The 22,479-nt window shown below is 36.9% G+C and overlaps 1 protein-coding gene across 4 annotated transcripts in view; it reads right to left on the reverse strand.

The window, feature by feature from the left end:
- Positions 1-101: 101 nt before the first annotated feature.
- Positions 102-22,479, reverse strand: part of HECTD1 (HECT domain E3 ubiquitin protein ligase 1) — a 68,785-nt gene continuing 46,407 nt past the window's right edge. For 2 of the 4 annotated variants that reach the window (XM_075713122.1, XM_075713121.1), the window contains exons 25-42: positions 21,605-22,441; positions 18,128-18,349; positions 16,242-16,375; positions 14,082-14,238; positions 13,013-13,235; positions 10,350-10,404; positions 9,927-10,109; positions 9,366-9,576; positions 9,199-9,284; positions 7,931-8,058; positions 5,755-5,956; positions 5,474-5,611; positions 4,620-5,227; positions 3,433-3,511; positions 3,234-3,327; positions 2,772-2,922; positions 1,391-1,535; positions 102-1,045 (exon numbers count right to left, since the gene is read on the reverse strand). In XM_075713122.1, coding sequence (XP_075569237.1) covers positions 908-1,045; positions 1,391-1,535; positions 2,772-2,922; positions 3,234-3,327; positions 3,433-3,511; positions 4,620-5,227; positions 5,474-5,611; positions 5,755-5,956; positions 7,931-8,058; positions 9,199-9,284; positions 9,366-9,576; positions 9,927-10,109; positions 10,350-10,404; positions 13,013-13,235; positions 14,082-14,238; positions 16,242-16,375; positions 18,128-18,349; positions 21,605-22,441 — 3,791 coding nt within the window. In that variant the 3' untranslated portion in view covers positions 102-907. The remainder of the gene's footprint in view (positions 1,046-1,390; positions 1,536-2,771; positions 2,923-3,233; positions 3,328-3,432; positions 3,512-4,619; positions 5,228-5,473; positions 5,612-5,754; positions 5,957-7,930; positions 8,059-9,198; positions 9,285-9,365; positions 9,577-9,926; positions 10,110-10,349; positions 10,405-13,012; positions 13,236-14,081; positions 14,239-16,241; positions 16,376-18,127; positions 18,350-21,604; positions 22,442-22,479) is intronic. The other 2 variants (XM_075713123.1, XM_075713124.1) reach the window with 2 other exon arrangements.

Here is a 22,479-nt window from a genome sequence, read left to right on the forward strand (position 1 = left end):
TTCTTTTAAACCTTGAAAAGTATGGCAGATTGTTCAGAACACGTACAGAGATTTAGTAACATAAGAAGTATTAATGAAGTATTCAGAGGAGACAGTTTAATATGTTGCAAACATTTTAATGATTACTTTTGAGCTTACATACCAGGTGGTTTTTTTAAACTTCAAACTGCAACAAGTTAAATAAATGTTTATAATATACAAAGAAAATACAACCAAAGTAAAACTTGCTTTAAGTGTGCCTTGCACTAGGAACCAGTGTTTTTTAATAGCTCTATTGCCGAGCCGCACAAACACACTTAAGGATTTGATCTTTATAGCAGGGCATTTAAGAAATCAAAATATATTCCCACTTGAAAGAAAAAAGGAAAAAAAAAAAAGGTTGTGCATGTTTATATGCAAAAACCCACTAAAATACTCCAATAGTGCAGGCACCATTAAAAAAGAAAAAGCTGGAGATGCCCATTAACTCTAAGTTTTAAGGAAGCAAGTTTCTGAGCTTAAAGCCAGCAAAACAGGGATCAGTGATGGCAACTGTAGTGTACAAGGTATTAAATGACAAACTTTACACAAATACACTGTTAGAAATTTGTGTCAGTGAACACTGAAAATCTGATGATCTGTTCTTTGGAACAGCCAAACAGAACCACCTTAATTTCCAGTTGTGCAAGCCCTTGAAGCATCACACAGTGTTCTGTGCCAATTTCTTGCTGGCTGTGTAGTTACAAGGATTTATTTTGTCATTAGCAGCTAACAAACGTATTCCACATGTTCCTAAAGCCTCACAGGTGAAAAAAAAGGCAAGTCTCATCAGAGCACAGCGTGGAGATCATATTTTTTGCACACAAACACAAGAGGCTTCGCTAGTATCAAAAAACACTTTCTCCTGTCCCACGTTGCAGTCAGCGGCTCAGTTGAGATGGAAGCCTTTCTCCATTGTAGCAGCTAGCAGACGCTCTCTCATAATCTCCTCAGAAGAATACTCAGGCAACTTTAGATAATGCACACAGGTATTCACAGATGGGTAACTTGCATCTGTAGCATCAACCTGAGGACAAGAAAGAACATTTTTTACTGCAGTTGCTCACAGCACTCAATATGGAAATTAAAAGTCCTAAGGTCCTCTGCATATGTAACACCAATTGTCAAGGAACAGCAGGATCAGGGAAGCTACAGACCAACTTACAAATATATTTACTTTATATGTATGTTAATTCTTTTATATTCAAATACGAAGTCAGAGAACAGACCTGAAACAGAGGTTAGTACTGAAAGCTTAGCATAGTGGCATAAATTAAAAACCGGGGTCGGGGAAGGGGGGAACAACAACAAACCCCCAAAACCCAGTGTTCTTTCCTAACATAGCAACGATTCCATTCTGAAGAAGCCGTACCTTGCGTACAACAGTGAGCCGGGGATGTAGGTTTGCCAGTCCTCCTGGTGGGAGTGTTGAACAACCAGTGGTGAACTGGAGAAAAGCCTTCCTTTCATCCGAAGACATACCACACAAGACTCTCACAAATCGAAGGAATCCAGGGCTTAAAAATAAATTAAAATAATTAGTTATGATAACATTACAAGAGAGTGGTTTTTTAATTTCCCTTGACTTGAGACAGTACAATTACCATCACTAGTCACATCAAAGCAGTTGTTTTAAGATTGTAGTGCCTGTTCAATATTGAGTTAAGAATAAAACATCAGAAAACCCATAAAAATACTTCCTTAATCTCCTTGCTCAGTGTTACACAGAAAAATGTAGCCAAATAGGAACTTTTCTCCATACTTATCTTGGAATGTTATTTGGGTATCTTGTGTATGAATGGGTAGAGAAGTAGACAGAGCTCAAACCTATTCTATGAAAAGAACCCAACTGACTACAATCTTAAGACTTTTTCTGTACCACTTCTGCAGTATAAAGCCACTTCAATTTAGATATGATTTCATTTCTATCCTGTTAAAGGCCCTCATGCAAAAAAAATGGGAAAAATGTAACAGATTACAGTAGATCTTCAAGGAATCCTCCAGGTACCACTACTTTCATCCATATCAGCCCAGAAAGTGAGTGGGAAGAGGGGGCATGAAGAAAAGCACAGCCTGCTGAAACAGGCCCTCGGGTATCAGGCACTGTAATCTCAGCTGCATCTTTGCACGCAGGGCAGGGTCAATAGAAGAATTGCTCCACACAGCACCTTGGACTGATGAGGATCCTTCAGCATGCTTATACTGACACAGTTCTGGAAGTAACTTTGCTACTTTGCTAACTATTGCTACCAAACATGACAAGCAGCAAAAAACCCTCAAACGCGACAAACCCCAAAACATCGAGACCACCTCCTGATAGCCAATCGCCAGTAGATCTGTTCCCTGCACAGTACATTTGCTTTTTTAACTACACTTGAAGAAGCAAGAAATAAGGGACAAACAACTATACCGAACTGAACAGAAATTATAACCACCACCAAAGATGAAAGTAAAAATTCTAACATGCTATTTCTAATAGCCTGTATTAGTTAGCTGCCATTACATTTCCACTAGTTATTCACATTTTAATATTTTATATTTTTTTATCCTCTCTCATCACAAAAACACCAAGTACCCTCTAACCTATCTGTTGTAACACACACGGTTATTTCACGTAGTTTTAGACAATCACTTGCTCTTCAGTGACCACCAATCCCATCCAATTTGGCATCTTCATCTAATGAAGGTTCTGGACATTTTGTCCAGAATGTACCTTTTAGCTACTATTTTCAAATCACTTGGAATGTAAGTACCTATCTCGTGTGTATCCCAGTTTAGGTTCAGTATAATTGATGATATCCTCAGCTGCCCAAGAAGGTGATTGATTTCCACAAAGAATCATCTGAACTTCTTCATGGCTGAAGGAACTCAGCTTCTCCATTGGGAAGACTCTATTGAAGCCATCTTTAAATTTACACAAGATACAGTTATAAACTTAAGTCAAGAGAATGTTTATAAAATAATGTCAGCATTTCAATTCTATTTTAATCAAACTAGAATCAATCAACAGTTTCTTAATTAAGGTAAACAGAACCTCTTCAAGATTAAAAATGACATAACTAATGCAAAGGTGTTATGAAATTAGTATCTTATCTATTCGTAATTTAAAAAGTTTGGTTTTTAAAGCCATTCTATGCCACCACTTTAAGCCAGCACACCCGGAACATCAATTAGGCCACCTAACTGCATATACATTCTACCATATTTAAAATTACCTCTGAATGCCTCCATCTGTTTCTGTATACCAGTATGCATGCAGAAGTCAAACATGAGATCTACGTATTCCTCTGCATTATCCATTGTTACAGTCTGCAAGGACAATAAATACTGTAAGAATTCATTTTGCATTAGTTACTGCTTAGACAGTAAAAATTTAACTGCTGTTTGAACTGTAAAGGTAGGTTGTTTCCTTACCTCATCTTCACCACCTGGCTTGAGATCCACAGCTGTAAACCCATATACTTTGGATGAAGGGCAAAACTGAAAATTTAGACTTCAAAATACAAAGACAGTTACTAATTGCAAAACAAATCTGCTACTATTTTTGCAAACACACCAGATCTATAAACTGCACCCCACACACCTGAAAGCATCTCCACTACATTTCAAACCATTGTTTGTGGACCATTTTGTGTATACATGAACATTGGTACCACAGTACAGAACTACAATCAGTAATGGACTACACAGATAACACGTTTCAAATCTATGGTATGCACATGCGTGTACTCGCCCACTGTTTATTTGGATTTGATAACCCTTGAAAATTTCATAGAGTTTGATATCCTTAAGTTACCAGCTTCAAAACTACTCAAACTGTTCAATTCAGTTCACAAACTCAAAAAATCCTTTACATTAATTTCCAGCACTAACAGTTATGGAGCCACTTAACATACTATACATTTAGGCCCTTCAATGGTGCTACTTGCTTTCTCGCTATAACAAGCCATGCTACAGTCCGCAAGGCCATAAGCAATTGCTGAACTCTAACTAGGCAATCCTTGTGGCACAACATGATTTTAAAAAATAACCCATAAATATTAATGGTAGAAAAATGACTATTGTTTCAAAGGAAATAATTTAAAACTACAAAAGATGACATCCTGACACAAGTTTACACAGGTATGAGCACTTTTGTGTCTTTAACATTTGCTAAAAGTTAGCAAATGTTCTTTTTAACATGGATTCAAATACCGCAGAGCATGTATTAATACAATCTGAAATTTCAATCTGTCCTCTTTAAAAGCTCTCCGAAAAACCTGATAAATTTCATAGTTATCAATAGCAAAGAAATTACCGATTCACTCTTCTAAAGGTCTTTACAAGTATTTGGGTGTTCCTAGAGAGTCATGCAGCATTGCAGTGCAGCCACATTTAAGTTTAAACATCAGAAAATGGAGCAAGTGAGAAGAGAAAAGCCACAAACTAAGGAACAAGAATATAGCTACAGATGGCGAACTGGATCTTGCTGCATCTCGAATGATTCCTCTTTGCAATGATACTATTTAAAATGAAGAAATCTCCATTTTTAATTATACGTGTTGACATTTGTCTCTAACACAACACTGTTTGCATATTTAGAAACAAATATGAAAACTCACCCCAAATCTTCTATGCTAAGTGGAGGCCCCGAACCTGATGGATTCTTCAGCATTAATTCCTGTAGTTTTGTGTTCTTCTCATCTTCTGACAGACTTTTGTTGCTTAAAATTTGACGCCTTTTAATTGCAAGGTCCTTAATTTCTTTTAGAAACCTAGCTCTATGTGGATTTACTAATTCAAAGTCTTCCCATGTTAAAATTCCATTAAACCAGGCAGGAGGTTTAGGTTTTGGTGGATCAAGAATAAATTCTGATTTGGAGTCTTCTTCCAGACTTCCTACCGACAAGGAATCATGCCCTTCTTCTGTAGAAGCCTCCGACTGACTTTCAGTACAGTGCAAGTCTCTGTCACCCCGTGACTCATATATCAACTTACTCATGTTACTTTTGATGTCCCCCATACACATGAGTTTAAAAAAAGGCTTAGAAATGGGTAAATCCACAAGTCTATTGTCCTGAATGCATTTAGCCAAGAAAATTCCAAGGAAATGAAAGAGTTTGGTTATTCTTTCAAGGTCATCACTATCTTGCGGGAATGGTGCTGTGAAGAGTCCACATGATCTCTGTACATAGTATCCAGGGGGTTTCAGTCCACCACCAATATCAACCTGATTTAAAAGACACACAGAAAAAAAGTTGACATTGTTAAAGGTGAATTTAATTATGTATTTGTGCTGTTTAACTTACTCTACTTCTCTGTTAAAAAGAGAATAGGTAAGCAAGCAAGCTGTGGAGCAGAGTGGTCATTATTGACCATGATGAGTGGCTGCTCACTGATCATGTGTTCTTCCTGGATATCTAGTTCATTTTTCTTTTATACAAGTACTCAGTTTAAAATGCAAATTGAAATATACCTGACGAGACTCATCATCTGGAAAGTCGTCATCACAAAGCCAAGCACCCAAATCTGTCCTCTGAAATTCTGCTGCCACCAATGCATAAAATTCCAAGGTAGGACCCAGGCCTGTTCCTTCCTCCCCTAAAAACTCAACCTAGAAAAACATAAGGAATGTTAACAATAAAAGAAAATCCTAGTGAAATGTTCAGTGTTGGCTGTGAACAGGATATTCAATATCCCGGCCAGTACATTAGAAATAGCTATCTAACCTTGCTCTGCTAGGCAGATATGCTTTACCTCTAGAACAGATTTTCTGTCTGCATGAATATGCATGACATTTTCCGCCCATTCCATCAAGGATTCACCTCGTGGAACTTTCACTCTTTCATGTTTGAGGCGTCCAACTCTGAATTCTCCTGGCTCATCACGGCGCACTGTGCTTGTGGTCCTTGTCCGCTCAACAGTGGCTTCACGTCTGTTCTGTAGCCATACAATTGCTCTGGAGGGGGGTGGGGGGTGGAAATAAAAAAAACACAAAACCAAACCACACCAGATGTTTAACTTCAATGTCTACCAGCACGAAAAATTGAAAGTAGCCACTAAGAAAAGGTTACCTTGTTCAGCACTAGTTACCTCCTTCTATTTTTTCTTTTGAAGTTATATACCAAAGTATTTCTCAGAAATATCTGAGATGGGCTGCTTCGTACTTTATGAGTTTAGCAAACTAAGTAATTTTTAATTACTATGAAGGGCCAGCCATAACTTCTGATGTAACAGATAGCACCAATGAAAACATATAATTCTTGATCCGAATTACTGGTTTTCATATTACAGTGGAATGAACAGAGGGTAGCATTTACTGTAGTACTTTTTAATCACAGGTGCTCAAAACTGTTTATAGACACTTAGTACAACTTCCATGATATATTGCAAGGCAGTTTATGTCACCCCATTGATACTGACCAAGTTTCACAGCAAGATTTACTTACTTACACACTTGTTAGAGAAACCTAGAACCAAAGTTGAAGTGCAATCATACACATATAGACCCATATCAGTGAAGGAAAACCAGCCGCCTCTAATAGCAGTACTTACATGAAGTCAAAGTTCAAAATTCTTGTATGTATTGTCATCTACGCAGCAATAAACTATCTACAAAGCTACCATCTGTTGGTTGTTTTGCAAGTATGGTCAAGTGTCATGACAGACACACACAGAACAGAGTGTACAGGCCCATGTGTGTGTCCACACAGAGTTCATATACAGTATATGAGTTTTAAGAGCTATTTCCAATATTTTAAGAGCTTAAGAAAGCTCTTTACTTATCACGTAAATACCATGCAATATTTCCTGAAGGATCTCTTTAAAACACAGTTTTTCTAAAACATTACCTTTTTCCAAAACAAAAAACAAACAAACAAACAAAAACCCAAACACACATGGTCCAGTTTTCTGGACCATTTTTCCACAGAAGTTCAATTTTTCCATGTTAAGAAGATCTAAACTGATGTCTTGCAAGACAATACCTTTTCTTCTCTGCCTTTTTCTTTCTTTTTAAATGCCTCACTTTACATTATTCATGAGGCATTTCTACTGCATATTAGACACAACAGTAATTTTTGCAACTCACTGTCTATACTTTTCTTCCTCTTTGGAAAAACAAACAAAAAACCCAGCCAAGAAAACCCATAAAAACGAGTTCTTCCTTCTCATTACATAAAAGTAAGCCAGCAAAAAGGTTTACACTGTCTACATACTCTCAAGGTAACCACTGCTGCAATCAAAATATTAAGGATTCCTAGGTAATGAAACACTTTAGAGGGTACGCTTAAATGTTTTAATGTCTGGTTTTTGTTACAGTTTCATTATGCAGCTAATACTAACTTCCAAAATAGCATCTATTTGTTAGATTTTGTCTGTTTTGTTAAGACTTTAGTGAATTAAAAATAAATGAACCAAAGCAAACAATCACCAAACCACTGTAGGAACTACAAAAATAAAAGATATGTGCTTTAGTGTACGTTTTCAAAAAACATTTAATTCACATTTATTTTCAGAATTTTTTAATTTTGTTTCTTACTCCTTTATGCAATGAACTGCAACCCAGTCGAATTACTGCCTGATATAGCCTAGCTAGAGGTACACAAGCAAGTCTTTAGCCAAGCTGAAAACTGAAATTTCTTCAAAGCAATTTCCTGAATAATATCAAACAGAAGGTACGCTAGTCATCACAAAACCTCTAACACAATGAACAAGAAATGTTTCAAGTGTCCAAAAGTCTTTCTGAAGTTTTCCATCTTCTTCCTTTTTTTTCCTGCTATCTAAAATGCTTTACATTTGGCAAGCAAAATCTATCTTGTTAGGATCAGGTCCTTCTGTGAATAAGCAATACCCCCCCCCCCCCCCCCCCCCCTACATATATTTCTTTTTTTTTAAAAAAAAAAAAAAGGTAGTTGTATTGGTTCTTTTTTACCTTGATGCTCCAAATGCTGTGCATGTGAAGTACAACTGCCTTGTTTCAAATGGAATTAAGAAAGGACACTTGCTTGTTAGCTGCTCACACCAGTCTGGCAAAGCTCCACTTGCTAGTGCCAAAGGCTCCTGTAGTTTAATGCAAGGAGGGGGGGAAAAGTGTTTCTGATATTAGACTCAGGTTGTCCTAACAAGCTTGTAATTAAGTACATAGACACCTGGTACACCCAAGTACAGAGTTTTCACCTGTGCTTGAGCAAGTTTCTTCCTTCTCAGCAACTGCCTTTTTTTTTTTTTTTTTTTTTAAATGCTATGAATGACAAGTTCACAGAATTTCTAGGAGTCAAGAGTAGACACAAGGTGCTTTGGCACAAACACACTAAAAGCTGTAGTAAATCTCTGGGATATGTGTTACTCAAAGCACTGTGGGGAGATCCGATTATACAATTACCCGGAGAGAATTACTTCCAAGTTTTGCCCAAAAGTGGTTATATACTAACTCCTCAATACCAGAGGACACAAAAGAAACTTACTGGTAGTAAAGACAATCCCCCCTGAAATATTATTATAGTCTCTTCTATAAAAGACTGCAGAAATTATTACTACAAAGATATTCTGTGCCTGAATAGCCTTCAAAAGAACATGAAAAACTCAATTTTTAAAAATTAATAATTAGGGCAACTTAACCGTAATAATAATAATAGTAATAATAATAATAATGATAAAAAAAACTCAAAAAGCACACAAGAGCCAAGCAAGGCAAGAATCTTCATCTTCTTTAAATCTGTTAAAGAAAATGTAGTTCTACTGAAGAACTACATCTTAAAGTTTTCCTTGTAACGCAACTACTAACCTGGTACCAAGAATATGTTTTCTAAGTGCTATTTTTGAAAGCTTCATGTGGAATGTATAAACAATAAAACATTTGTGAACCCTAACACAATTAATTGCCTTTGTTACAATATCATCAGGCAGACATACACACACTACATGGTAACATCAATGTTTGGTGCAGAAAAAAATTATTCTTCATAACCAAAAGATACAATTCCATTACAACTTTTTTCTTGGTATGTTTTCAGTCAGACTAGGCTGTTCTTACAGAATTTACTCATCCAAAATATAAGGAAGTAAATATAATGTGAAACAATTCAAAAGTCAAAATGGCAAAAAAGCTAATAATTTCAAACAGTCAAAGTAAGGAAGAGTATAATAGTCTTAAAAACAATATTACATATATACATTGTGTATAATACATTAATGTTATACCTCAATCTGTTGCAGAATCTTTGTAGTAATTTTTTTGCTTGTGAATTCATCTGGTGGAAAGTTAAACTGAGGATGCTCATCTCCTTCTGAAAATATCAAGAGAAAATTTTTCCTTTATTTTGTTTTCATTAAAACATTTAACAAGGTCTGCTAGATAACTAACTTACCTTCTTGAGAAGTTCGTGCTGTGTAAGGGTCACTGGCAACTATATACAAAATGCGAAGTAACTGCAGAACATCTTCTACTCCACAGGAGTTCTGCCCACTGCCAGCTTTGGCCTGAGGTTGTTCCTTTGCCAAACTAAGGATATCAGAATTTTGAAGAGTAGAAATGGCCCCTTGACTTAATCCAGATTTTGATCCATGTTCACAAAAATCCTGTTAAAAAAAAAAAAAAATTTGTTAAGAATGAAAACTGTGTGTGCTACTATCTTTAGGACTGCACACTCCAAGTTAATGATTTGAAAAATCAGAATGGTCACTGTGTTTAACCTCAACACTTAGTTAAGTTGTGGATGACTCAAATAATGATTCAAATGCATTTTAACATGACTACATTGAACAGAAGACATTAAAAAAAAACAGTGGCAAAAACTAAACTTGATATTGGCATGTGAACATTCAACTTTCCTATCCATGTCATATCCCTCCTCCACAAGAATCTTTCAAGCTGCAAAACAAAGCACACAGCCATTCATAATAAAAAAAGTTTGGATGCAGACATATACCTTGTATGCAGCTATGAGCTGGGAACAATTTCTGTTTTTCCTAATACTTTTATTAGTGCCGGTTAATTTCCAGTGGCGCAGGAAAGCTGAGTCTGCATTCTTCTGCAGGTAGGTTATCAAGTCATTCTTTGGTAATTCATCAGTGCCAAGGTACTGCTCCACATGCTCTACTGACCAGCAACCCTACAACAGGAACCACCAAATGTTGGTTTTTCCTGATTGTCAAGTCTTTAAGATTTCACATGCATTACATACTGTCTTTTTTGAAGGAGCATGCATTTACAAATATACTCTCTCATAACCTTTAGGTAATTGAAAACTGTTAGTTTTTAATGTAGCATTTCAAAAACTGCAATAAGATTTGTTTTGCTTTTGTCTAAACAGCCATAAAAACATACACAACGGCATAAAAGTAAGACTTACCATTTTTCCACTTTCTTTCTCTTTATCAGAATCCTTCATTTCTCTGTACATGATTCTAGATATCAAAACAATGAGTTAATATTTCATACTTATAGCACATCATCTAAATTCTGAAGTTATACATTTACTTGTTAGACATCAGTGACATTTAGATAACATGATGTAAACCAGCAATAGCAGCTGTTCTTTGCTGCACAGAACATCTGGGATACACCGGTGCAGCAAAGTTCTTAAGCTCATATTTAATTTTCATGATGTTGATATTTGTCTTGCAAAGTATTTAATATATTGTTTCCTTAAGTGAGGTTTGAGTAATCAAACTTTCATTGTGCAAATTTCCCAAACCAACTTTAGGTTCTTCACTACAGATGCACCAGCTCTTTGAAATTTTGAAGTTCTAGGGTAGTTTGCTGTGTATTAACTTAGGGGATATGCACATTTACAACTATTTCTCATGCTTTCTAACTAGGAAACAGTTTTGTTACAGCACACAATTTTTGACACAAGGCAACTCAGAATATAGTTGCAACACAAGCACTGCTGAAATCTGAAATACAAAGTTAAAAAACTGCAACCACCTTATAGCAGTTCTTGCTTTCGTATAGGTTAGTTTTCTAGTATGACAGAAGTTACATTGGTGTAGCAAATGGAAAATACACACAATCTATAGTCTTATAATTTCTGTCCATTACTATAAAGCAAGGTCAAATTAGGGTAAAGAGAATAGTTGAGGTTGGAAGGGACCTCTGAAGTCGTAGTCCAATACCCCTGCTCAGACATTATGTTTAAACAGAATTTCCTGTATTTCAATTTGAGCCATTTTCTTCTTGCCCTTTCACTTGTCGCAACAAAGAAGAGTCTACACTCTGTCTTCCTTACTTTCTCCCGTCAGGTACTCATACACATTGGTAAGATCCCACAAGCTTTTTTTTCTCCAGGCTAGACAGTCCCAGATCTCTCAGACTCTCTTCATATGACAGATAAGCCCTTCAATCATCCTAGCAGCCCTTCGCCAGATTCACTCCAGTGTCCATGTGTCTCTTGTACTGCGGAGCCCTGAACTGGATATAGCACTCCAGACGTGTCTCACCAGTGCTGCGCAGAGGGGGAAGATCACCTCTCTCTACCTTCCTAATGCAGCCCAGGATGCTGCTGACTGTCTTTGCTGCCAGGGTGCATAGCTGGCTTGCATTCAACTTCATGTCCACCAGGACCCTCAGGGCCTTTTCCGCCAAGCTGCTTCCCACCCGGTTGGCCCCCAGCCTGTACCAGCAGTTATTTCTCCCCAGCTGCTAGACTTTGCATTTCCCTTTGTGGAACTTCATGGAGTTCCCATCTCCCCATTTCTCCAGCCTGATGATGTGTCTCAATGGCAGCACAACCATCTCATGCAACAATGACTCTTCCCAGTTTTGTTTTGTTGCAAGCTTGCTGAGGGTCTGCTCTGATTCATCATACAGTTCGTTAATGTCCATGTTAAACAGTACTGGACCCAGTATCGACCCTCGGGGTACACCACTAATGACTGGCCTCCAGCTGGACTTCATACAAATGTCCACAACCATCTGAGCCTGGCAGTTCAGGCAGTGTTCAGACACTATCTCGTCCATACTTTATTAGTTTGTCAACAAGGGGGAAAGTGTTGAAAGCCTTGCTAAAGTCGAAGAAAAGAACATATGCTGCTTTCTCCTCATGCACTGAGCTAGTCATCTTATCACAGAAGGCTATCAGATTGGTTAAGAATGATTTCCTCTTCATAAATCCATGCCACCTACTCCCAATCACCTTCTTGTCCTTCCTTGTTTGAAAATGGTTTCCAGGACTATTTCCATCACCTTTCCAGGGATGAAGGAGAGTGTGACCAGTCTGTAGTTCCCTAGATCTTTCTTGCCCTTCTGGGGGATAGAAGTGACACTTGCTTTCCTCCAGTCCTCAGAAACGTCTCCCAGTCACCGTGACATTTCGAAGATAATCAAGAGTGGCCAGCTCTTGTGGGTGCAGCATCCCATTGGGTCCCATGGACTTGTATGTTCTCTTTCTTAAAGTGTGCTCTAACTTTTTGCCCTTCACATCCCCCACCAGATTCAATTCCAGATGGGCTCTGACTCTCCTAACCCCATACCTTCACACTGGGACAATGTCTCTATATTCCCCCTGGGTCACTTGACCCTTCATCCACCTCTTGCATGCTTCCTTTTTACGTTTTGAGTTCTGTTGGGAGTTTCTTGTTCATCCATGCAGGCCTCCTACTGCCTCTGCCTGACTTCCCACGCATTGGGATGGATTGTTCTTGAGCCTGGAGGAACTGATCCTTGAAAAATCAATCACCTCTCCTGGACCTCTCTTCTCTCTAGGACTGTATCCCCATGGGATTCTTCCAAGCAGATCCCTAAGCAGACCAAATTCTTCTCTCTTGGTCAATTGCTTGACTTGTGAAATATTATTAACAAGTCACAGTTGAGCATTAGAAGTTCGGACTTATTTTGTTTTGTAGTCACAGCACTACCTTTAAAACCAGTAAGAACATCCTGATGTAAATGCAAGAAGAACTAATTCTAGCATTGCTTCCTACAGAGGAGGAAGAAAAACCTAACATTGTTTCACACCCGTTTCCTAATCAGTCACAGTGTTCTCTACACAGAATAACAAACTTGTGAGCTTACGTGTATGTTGGCTCCCAAATACGTCTAAGTTTGTCGGATTTCACATTGCCATTACAGGAAAGCTGTAACAATTTCTGTACATAGTAAAAGATGGTAGATCGAAAGTTTGTTAAGGGCAGTTCTACTTCTCGAGTTGTTCCAAGACCTGAAACTTTCAAGGTCAGTGCTAAGCGTGGCGAAGGCATGCACTCAACCTCTTCCAAGAGTTCTGAATGAGGTGTACCTGCATGTGAAAAATCATTCGAGAAGATGTTAACACAAAACAGATAATGTGTGACAAGTTGGCTTAAACATTAATAAAGTGACTCAATAAGGAAGTGTGAAGACTTCCTCCACACATGCCAAAGAGATGATACTGGGTTTTAACTACGAACTATATCTAAGGGCTGTAACTGCAGCACTTCTCTATGCAAGTAAAACTTAAAGGAGTTTTTGAAATCCCTATTGATCCTTATGTCTTAATAACATCCCCTTTAATATTATTACAGCACATGCATTCTTCTTTTCATACACAGTATCTTCCTGTTGTATTAACTCGTTTCAGTTCATCAAAATCAATGGCTCGTTTCCAAATAAGCTAAGCCTACATATTGCTTTCTGTAATGAATATTGACTACACCCACACTGCTAAACAAGAATGAATTAAGGAGCGAGATCAGGTGCTATGCTGCTGGTTGTACAAACTGCTCAATTACTGTATTAGCTTTCCCCTTGCCTCTGCTTTGGACTGTTTCAACAAGCCCTCTCCAATCAAAGCTATTCTGGGTAGCTCAACATACAGATGATTCCCTGCAGGTGGAACCAGACATAGCAAGAGATTTATCACTAATCCGAGTTAAATTAATGAGTATGTTTATTTTACACAGCATTTGATTTACTTTTCCCTCAATAATGCTTGAACCTGCAGAGGTAGATGAACCTCTTATTCAAAACCACAGAAAAGCCACACAGCCATGAAATCATGTGGTACTGGTTAACAGTGATAGGATGTCCATAGCCCAATGGGCCCTTAACAGTGAATCTCCATCCTAAAGCCAAATCAAGTATCACAACTGCCTTGTCAGCATACCTGGTGGAGGGATTTCCAGGTCAGTTGTCTGTTGAACATTAGTACGACCAGGTCTTGGGTCAAAAGCAGGAACCAGAGCAGAAAACTGCCGTTTCAATACATAATCATCATCCCATGTTCTTCTACGGCCTCCTTTGGTTTCATACTCCTCCTCTTCCTAAAAAAAAAAAAAAGTAGTTGTTTTTTAGATTCTGCTACAAAGAATCATTTGATCAAAAAATTTAACAGTTAGTTAGGGAATAGAGCAGTCATGTAAACGAAAATTGACACAAAACATATCAAAGCTGGCACGTAACAGTATTAGTCACATTTAACTGGTCAAGCAGGAATCAAGAGAATTACCAAAACCACAGACATACAGAAATCAACATAAATGGGCTAACCTTACAGCAGGTGTATTTACAATTTCTGGAAAGAAGGAAACTTTCCATGAAGCACCAGAACATAGGGAAATACAGAGTATTGTAGACCAGTAAACTTGGTGACAATATTTTGTGTATTCCACAAACTTTGGAATATCAAAGATTCAAATAAATCAATGGTGTCAAAATAAACACATTAACTTTTCTGAAACCAAGAAGTTGGGTTTGGTTTTTTTTTTTGAAAGTGTATACATATATTGATATATAATGTATACACGTTTTATCCAGAGATTAAGTCAAATACCAAAATACTGGAACTATGATGGTGGGAAAAAATGTAATTTTCAACAAGCCTTAGCAAGTATTAATTGCTTATGACTTTTCTACAACAAGTTTTTAATCTGTTCAACTCCTCATTGAGAAGAATTACATAGTATATCAGAGGGAACGGGACTGGAATGCAAGAAAGGAAAATTTTCTTTTCCGGATCTGATTCTTGCTGTGTAATCTTAAGGAAAGGCTAATTGAGCTATTTCTGCTTCTTCCCATGAACAACAATAGTAACTCCATTTAATAATTTCTGAAAAGTGATCAACAATCTACAAACTAAGGTGGTTGTTTGCATTATAGATCCATTTAAGTAGTATTGGCTTATCCATTCTGAACTTTGTATCTTTGTGCAGAAGGTGAAATAACAAAATATTTAGCAATGCATTTGAGTTTCTATTAAAAGCACAATCACAGTAAGTTAAAGTGCTAAATACTTTGGTTCAAATGACTTGTGCATATTAATTACAAGAGGAAGTTTCTATAATTCCATAAAACAACATTTACATTTATGTAATAAATCTTAAACTATCATTAGTGAAGTCTTATATTTTTCCTCTTAGTCCTTGCAATACCCATTCTGATCACTTCAATGGCAGAGGATGACCAAGCATTCACCATACCACTAAAGAACCACCAAATGAAAAGCCAGAACTCACAATAATGTAGGCAAAGATCCATGTGGACTAACCTGCTGGGTTTTGTCTTGTCTTTTTTTTTTTTTTTTTTTTTTTAAAAGATATATTTCCTCTGGCATACTTAAATTATTACAGTTTCCTTCACACACGCCTACAATTAAACATATCCCAGAACTCCATCATTACAAAATTGAGCAGCATACCCACAAAGTTACACCATTTCATCAGCCAGTGAACTACTGATTGATCATTTCTACTGTCAGCTTGTTCCCAGGCTGTTTTTAAGTTCTTTATTCTGACCTCAAGGTGTGCTGGTATTCAAAACCACTTTTCTCTGGAATAAATGTCGAAGGTGGTAGAATCAAATTCATACAGAAAGGGGACTGCCCTGTTAGCTGTCCTATCTAGTGAGGTCTTGCAATTTTATCACACCCATTTCAATGCATGAGAAAACAGCTGTCTTAATACTCAAAATATATGCAAGAATGGGGAAAAGGGACAACGAACTGTCTTCGTAAAGTACCATTCAGTTTGCAGCCCCTGAAAAGTATAACATGATTTTAACTTTGGCATTTAATTGAGAGTCTTAATGGGCAGGCAATCCAAACTAGTATTCCTAAATCAAAACACATGTGCTTTAATTAATGGAAAGATTATAGCTAGGACCCCATATTGGGGAAAAAAAAAAACCAAACCACAAAACCCCAACAAAAGCCAACCCAAAAAAACCCAAACAAAAAAACCCCGAAAAACCCCACAAACAAAAAAAACCTGTGGATTTTTAATGTATCTGTTAGTCAATTAAGATATCATCTATGCTAACTATACTGTACCATAACTTCCTCATATTCTTGATCTTCTTGGTTGTCATCTTCATTTTCATCATCTTCTTCATCTGGTTCAGGCAGATCCTCATCATCATCTAACTCTGCCAACAGAGTACTAGCTCGGCAGCTATCAAGAAAATCTATAATACATACGTATATTTTACATACAGAACAAAAAAAAAGAACAATTTTTAAAGCAAAATTTTGAAAATTAAAGAACAGCAGCATTGGGAAGAGTGAAAAAAACAAATCTCACTTAAACAAGAGAGAACAAGAACATTGCTTATGGCATAGTAAGATTAAAAGCTGTAATAAAAGCATACACCTGACAAAAAGACCAGGGGTCTAGTCAATAGCATAACTAACAAAAGCAGCACTTAACATCTGTGTAATTAAGAGTGATCAGCAAGCATGGTCAGTTTCTTATTTGCTTATGTCAAACATTTTATAATTACACTTATTTTAAATTACAAAAGATCACAAAAAAAGGGTATACAAATGTATACTTTCTGATTCTATATGTAATTTTAAAAACAGGTTAGTGATGTAATTTCCACTAAGAATGTGTGGCTTAGACCTCAAATTACAATGTAAAGGACATTTAAAATAAACATTTAAGAGTGATATTTTTAAAGATTCAATCGCTAATTAATTTCTGTAACAAGAAGCTGAAGACAGATATAAAGTTCGATTTCACCCACTTAGTACTAAGATTTAAAACCCAACCCCCCAAAACCAGAGAAGAAGTTCATAGCAATCCAAAGTGGACTGGGATGAGTCTTTGAACTTTACATTTTTCTATACATATATAAACTATGCACACTATCCAAACACCCTTTGAATTGTTGTCAATGCTCCAACAGAAACTTTAAGGTAACTCTATTTGCCCAATTCTTTATGATACATTTTAAGACCTGTCACCCAAACAAAATATCAAATGAGACTTAAAAGTTAAAAGAATAAAGGGAGATGGCACATGCAGATATCTTAATTGACTGCCTCCAAGCAGCTCAACTCCAATATCCACTGAAATTACCAGATATTTTTCAAGCAATTTCAATAGGCTATAGGAGATACGAAATAGAACACAATCTTAATCCAATCAAGTTTTAAACAAATTAAGTATCTTTCCTTTCAAGAACATCTCACAATCCAATAAACTTTACATTAGGAAGTATTTTCCCATATCTAGCCCAGGTTTTTCTTGACTTCATTTCATCAACTTAATTCCTAGATATTATCAACCTAGTTAACTACAATCTTCTTTCACAATATTCATATCCTGCAAATAGCTTCTGTCCTGATGTCTGTTTATAGTGCATAGTGCCCACGTAACTATGGATTTTGTCCCTCAATCATATAATTCCATTCTCTGCAGCATTTTCATTTCTGTGTTCTTTCCAATTTTTCTGCAGTTACTATTATGGTACTGAGATACCTGGAACTCATATACTATTTTAAGTGTATCATGTACCTAATGGTGGATGCTTTTCAATCACTGAGTAATACAACGTACCTCACACTGAGCATGCCTATACAACACAATGAAAAATAACATTTTGATTTTAATTAGAGGTTCATATGCAAGCTACATTAGATACTAAACTCATTTGATTAAGGAAGAGATTAAGTGCCTAAATAAACTATACCATAAAAAATAATAATAATGTGTGATAGAAACTGCTGAAAATAAAGGCCTGAAAACATAAGGAAATACTACTATGTCAACATTATTTTACTTACTGCCTTACAGAACTAGTAACATATGAACAGCTCAACTTTCAAATACTTTTCAGTAAATAAACTACTACATGAGAAAATCATAACAACGGGAGGAAAAGAAAAATCATTAATGGGAAGTCTGCTTATGTTCATTTAAAAATGAAACTTACCATATAAAGAATATTCTGCCTCCTGACCTGTATCGCTCTCACTAGATGTTGATGTTAGGCTAGTAGTTAGAGTATTACTAAGCGACTGACCAACAGATAAAACTGTAGTTGCTGTAGCTACATTGCTGCTGCTAGTAACACTGGATGTAGACATGGTCACTGTTGATGTGGTACCAGTTGTAGTCAGATTAGGAAAACTTTGGGCACCCATAAGAGGAGAAGCTATAGATAAAGATATGGTAAGATAAAATAAATGATTTAATGACTTGAAGAGTACAATTTACATGCATGAGCCCTGTGTTGAAAAATATATTTGGGGTTGAAAACTTATCAGATGTAATGTGTTATTTTACAACAAAGAATAACAGACTAAAGGGGAAGGATTTCCCAGTGCAAAAGTGCACCCTGCAATGCAGAGGCTCACTTCTGAGCACATTCCCTTGCATACATTTAAAACAAATAATTTTATTAAATAAATCCCCAAATACCACTGTAAATCTGAAATGACTTCATTTCATTTTCAACTATGAAAAGTATTTCTGAAATCTGTTATTCCAATACCATGTCTGTCTTTAAGCCTAAAATGTAATTTAACCTCTAAACAGCAATATAATTAAAATTATACAGGGAAAACAGTTTAACTATATATAAATGAACTGAGAACAGAACATAACAAGACAAATGTGAAACTTGTGATTTTTGTGCATTTTTTTTAAAGTTCTTAAAGCAGCTCTGACTCGTTACCTTTCACATAACTATTAGCACATATGTTCATGATGGGCAACCAGCCTGAGTTGACAGTACTGCGAAACATGTGACTGAATACCTTACTATCTTGGATGATTTATATAAATAATTTTCAGAATAAACAAGCAACAACTAAGAAGTTACCTTACTGCACATTCAAATAAAACACAGCAAATGCATTTTTGTTAACAACGGAAAGAAGACTGAATTCACTGTAAACTCAATAGAAAGAATTTCAGGTGGTATACCTAACTTCGTATAAGTTATACCTATGTGCAACTACACATTTACATCCCAATCTTCAAAACATTTTCTCACATGCTTATCTTCAAACACAGGAGGTTAATCACATGTTTGCACATGGAAATTTGAGGGGTCACCTATTAAATTTAAACCTTATGTTCTTCTATCTACGTTTTCTAAAATTTATCAAATGCAAGTTTTGCAATTTTAAAGTAAACATTTTCATTACTGCAGCTTATGTAAACTGAGGCACTGCTTTCTTAAAAAAAAAAAAAATCCTAACAGCCTGAAATTCAGACTTTAGATTATCGAGGTTTGCAAAGGTTACTGCCCTTGCAGAAGGATACAATGCAACAAAGATTATTCCCCTAAGTGCATTTGGTAGCTTTCTGAGAAAAATAAATGTTACACTTTCTGGTTTTGTTGTTTGTCAGATACTCTTTTTTTTTTCTTTAGGAACATAAGTAACAGTTTGTAAATAAAAATATAAAAAAGTAAACAAAAAATCAGCAAAGGTGACCCAAGCAGGTATAGTGCTTGAAATTATCTCTATGTGTGGGGAGGGAGAGAGTGAAATTTAAATTCAGGGTTGTTAATAAGCCTATGCTCATCTCTGTGAAAACATGGAAATTTTCCAACCCAAAGGGTTTTTCTTTTGCTGTTTAAGAACTTGAAAATAAGGTGTTCAGTACTCATATCTTCTACTCACTTCTAATTAATAACAGTAAACTCTTTGCTGCTGTAATAAACAGAAAAAGCCATTAAGCATCAGCATTTCATTTGCTCTGAATTCAAGAACAAATTGAAATTGGCTATCCTAGACACCACTTAACTCCTGGGCAAATACTGATGTTTTTAAATGCAACCACTACAGCAAATCAAGAGAGACTTATATCACTAATCATAATTTCACACTTGATTTCTTTGGGGGGGTTTTGAGTGTTTTTAAACCTGGACAGGCCAAAGGGGGGGGAAAAAAAAAAAAAAAAGCAGCTTTTTACAATGTTCTAATACAACTTTGGTGAGATTGCTCAAATTTAGTCTCTGATGTCTTTTTGGGGCACAAGTTCCCATTTACAGTTTCTACTCACATAAAAATGTATAAAACAAAATAATTCCTACATGAGGGATAATTTTGAAGTATGAAGATATTATAATATTAAAATCAAATTTTTAATTTGCCACATTCTTATTTCCAACTTTAGCACTGTATGATATCAAACACTCATGAAATCTGCTAAACATGCTGTTGAAGTACCTTACTATGTTCTTCAAAGGTGCTCGCTCTCTCCCCCCCAGCACAAAATTACTTCAGAACCAGAGGTACTGACTATCTGCCTAAAAGGGGATCAATTACTGGAAATATTCCCTTGAGTATCTTATTTACATTTTTAATGCAGGCTGCAAACATTTCCTCCCTGGTATCACAATATGAATGTAAGAATACATAAAAAAATCTCCCCAACAAAAGAGAAAACACTCACTGTTAAAAGAATTTAGAAATGCTAAAAGCAAACACCACATTTTTAAATAAGGAAGCACAGAACTCCTAGACAAGCATGAAAGCTTAAGAAGAAAGTGAGTGCTTCTTTCTGGCTTGGGTAATCTTACTTTTCTAACTTGCCTACCTCATGAAATGCAGCTTTCCAGTTAAAATATTATCACCATCACTGAACAAGATACCTACAAGGCTGGTTGAGTAACAACTGTGATAGGACCATGCTGAAAATTCAGAAGAGTGAGCTCGCTCACAACAAGCAGGTTTACAACTTACAGGCTAATACCCTGATCCTACATACAACCTGAGAACATGCAAATGTTAAAGCATGTACATAATGCCATTTAAATAACTGTTAGCTACAAACTTCCTTACGCTTAATATGCCTGCACAGTTTGCCAAATCTAAGCGTTAATGACCATACCATCTTTAGAAAACCGATAGAGTGTTAGAGTACATTCAGCTATTCAGCCTGACAGAATGCAGGAATCTACTAAAATTGCATCATCCTGCAGTTTACTTTTTCCTTTCTACTGTGTTTTTGGTTCCTAAGGTCAGAGACTTCACAATATACACAAACTGCCTTTGCTGAGGAAAATGGAAAAATAACAGAACTAGGCAGATACAAGGTGAGTATGCGAAATCTACAGAGATCAGAAAGCAAGAGTATCCCACATTAGCTACCATTGCTAGTCTTCCAGCCTCCTGATCTAAACCATACTCTCTCTCTCTTCCTAAGCATGAAATAGATATCAAATTCAAATTATTTTCTATTTGATGGGTACCGCAGTGTAATCTGACCCCACAGGGCAATGTAACACTTCCCAGCTAACGTGAACTCTGTGAGCTCTTCATGAGTTCTACAGGTACACACAAGGTGAAGGCTGCTCTAAGTTCATTTCTCTATTAGGCCAACAGAATCCAAACTTCTTTAAGTCTAATGCAAGCTAAAGAAACAACAAAGCTTCAACTAAAAATAGCTTACTTACTTGCAGTACTCATGACATTTCTTCCCAAAGTATTAGTATTGTTATCACTGCTACTTCGGCTTAAATTCATGTTGTTTGTGGCATTGGTACGTGCTATGTTTGCCACTCTTCGTACAAAGGACTCCAGGCTGGAGGTCTCTCGAGATGATAAGTTAGGAACACTTGCACTGGAGCTCATCGGTGCCCCGGCAGCCAACAAAGAACTGACTGAGAGTCTGTTACTTGCTGAAGAGCTTAGAGGTCGTTGAGAAGCTGCTTCTTTATTAGTCAGTTCAGAGACCGAACTCACATCAGGAGAGCTTACGCTAACAATTCCCATGGATATAGCACTGGACTCCCCAGGAGTACGTATTGAGTTATCAGGACCTAACTTCCTCTCTGCATTTTCGTTTCCCATGTCCGCTGTTAAGGTGCTGGTGCTTGCACTGGAAGATGACCCTACTTCAGCCTGAGGCACACTATCAGCGGAAGACAGAACAACAATTGGTTCATGGACGTCAGTGCCTGAAACTATATTTTGCTCCATTACACTTTCTGATCTCCGCTCCATTTTGGTCGAACCCAAGCTGATGTCGCTGCTACTGGCCACGCTACACACAGAACTGCTGCTTCCTTTTCTACTTGAGGAGCCTGCAGCAGCAGTCGTCTTGTCTGGACAGTTGTTTTTCACCAAGCTGCTCCATGACTGCGTTGTGCCTGAAACAGTGGATGAAACAGGTTTGGGTGATGCCGCTGAATCAGGGTCGTACCCTGGTGCAAGCTTGAGGTCAAACTTTCCTTCTGCGCCCATACGGTAAGAGTTAGAGCCACCAGCATCCCAGGTGACATCAATCCAGCCTGGAAAGGGACAGGAGTTTGTGAGATCCAGCAGAAAG

The sequence above is a fragment of the Pelecanus crispus genome, chromosome 6 (assembly GCF_030463565.1).
Source record: "Pelecanus crispus isolate bPelCri1 chromosome 6, bPelCri1.pri, whole genome shotgun sequence".
Taxonomy (NCBI): domain Eukaryota; kingdom Metazoa; phylum Chordata; class Aves; order Pelecaniformes; family Pelecanidae; genus Pelecanus; species Pelecanus crispus.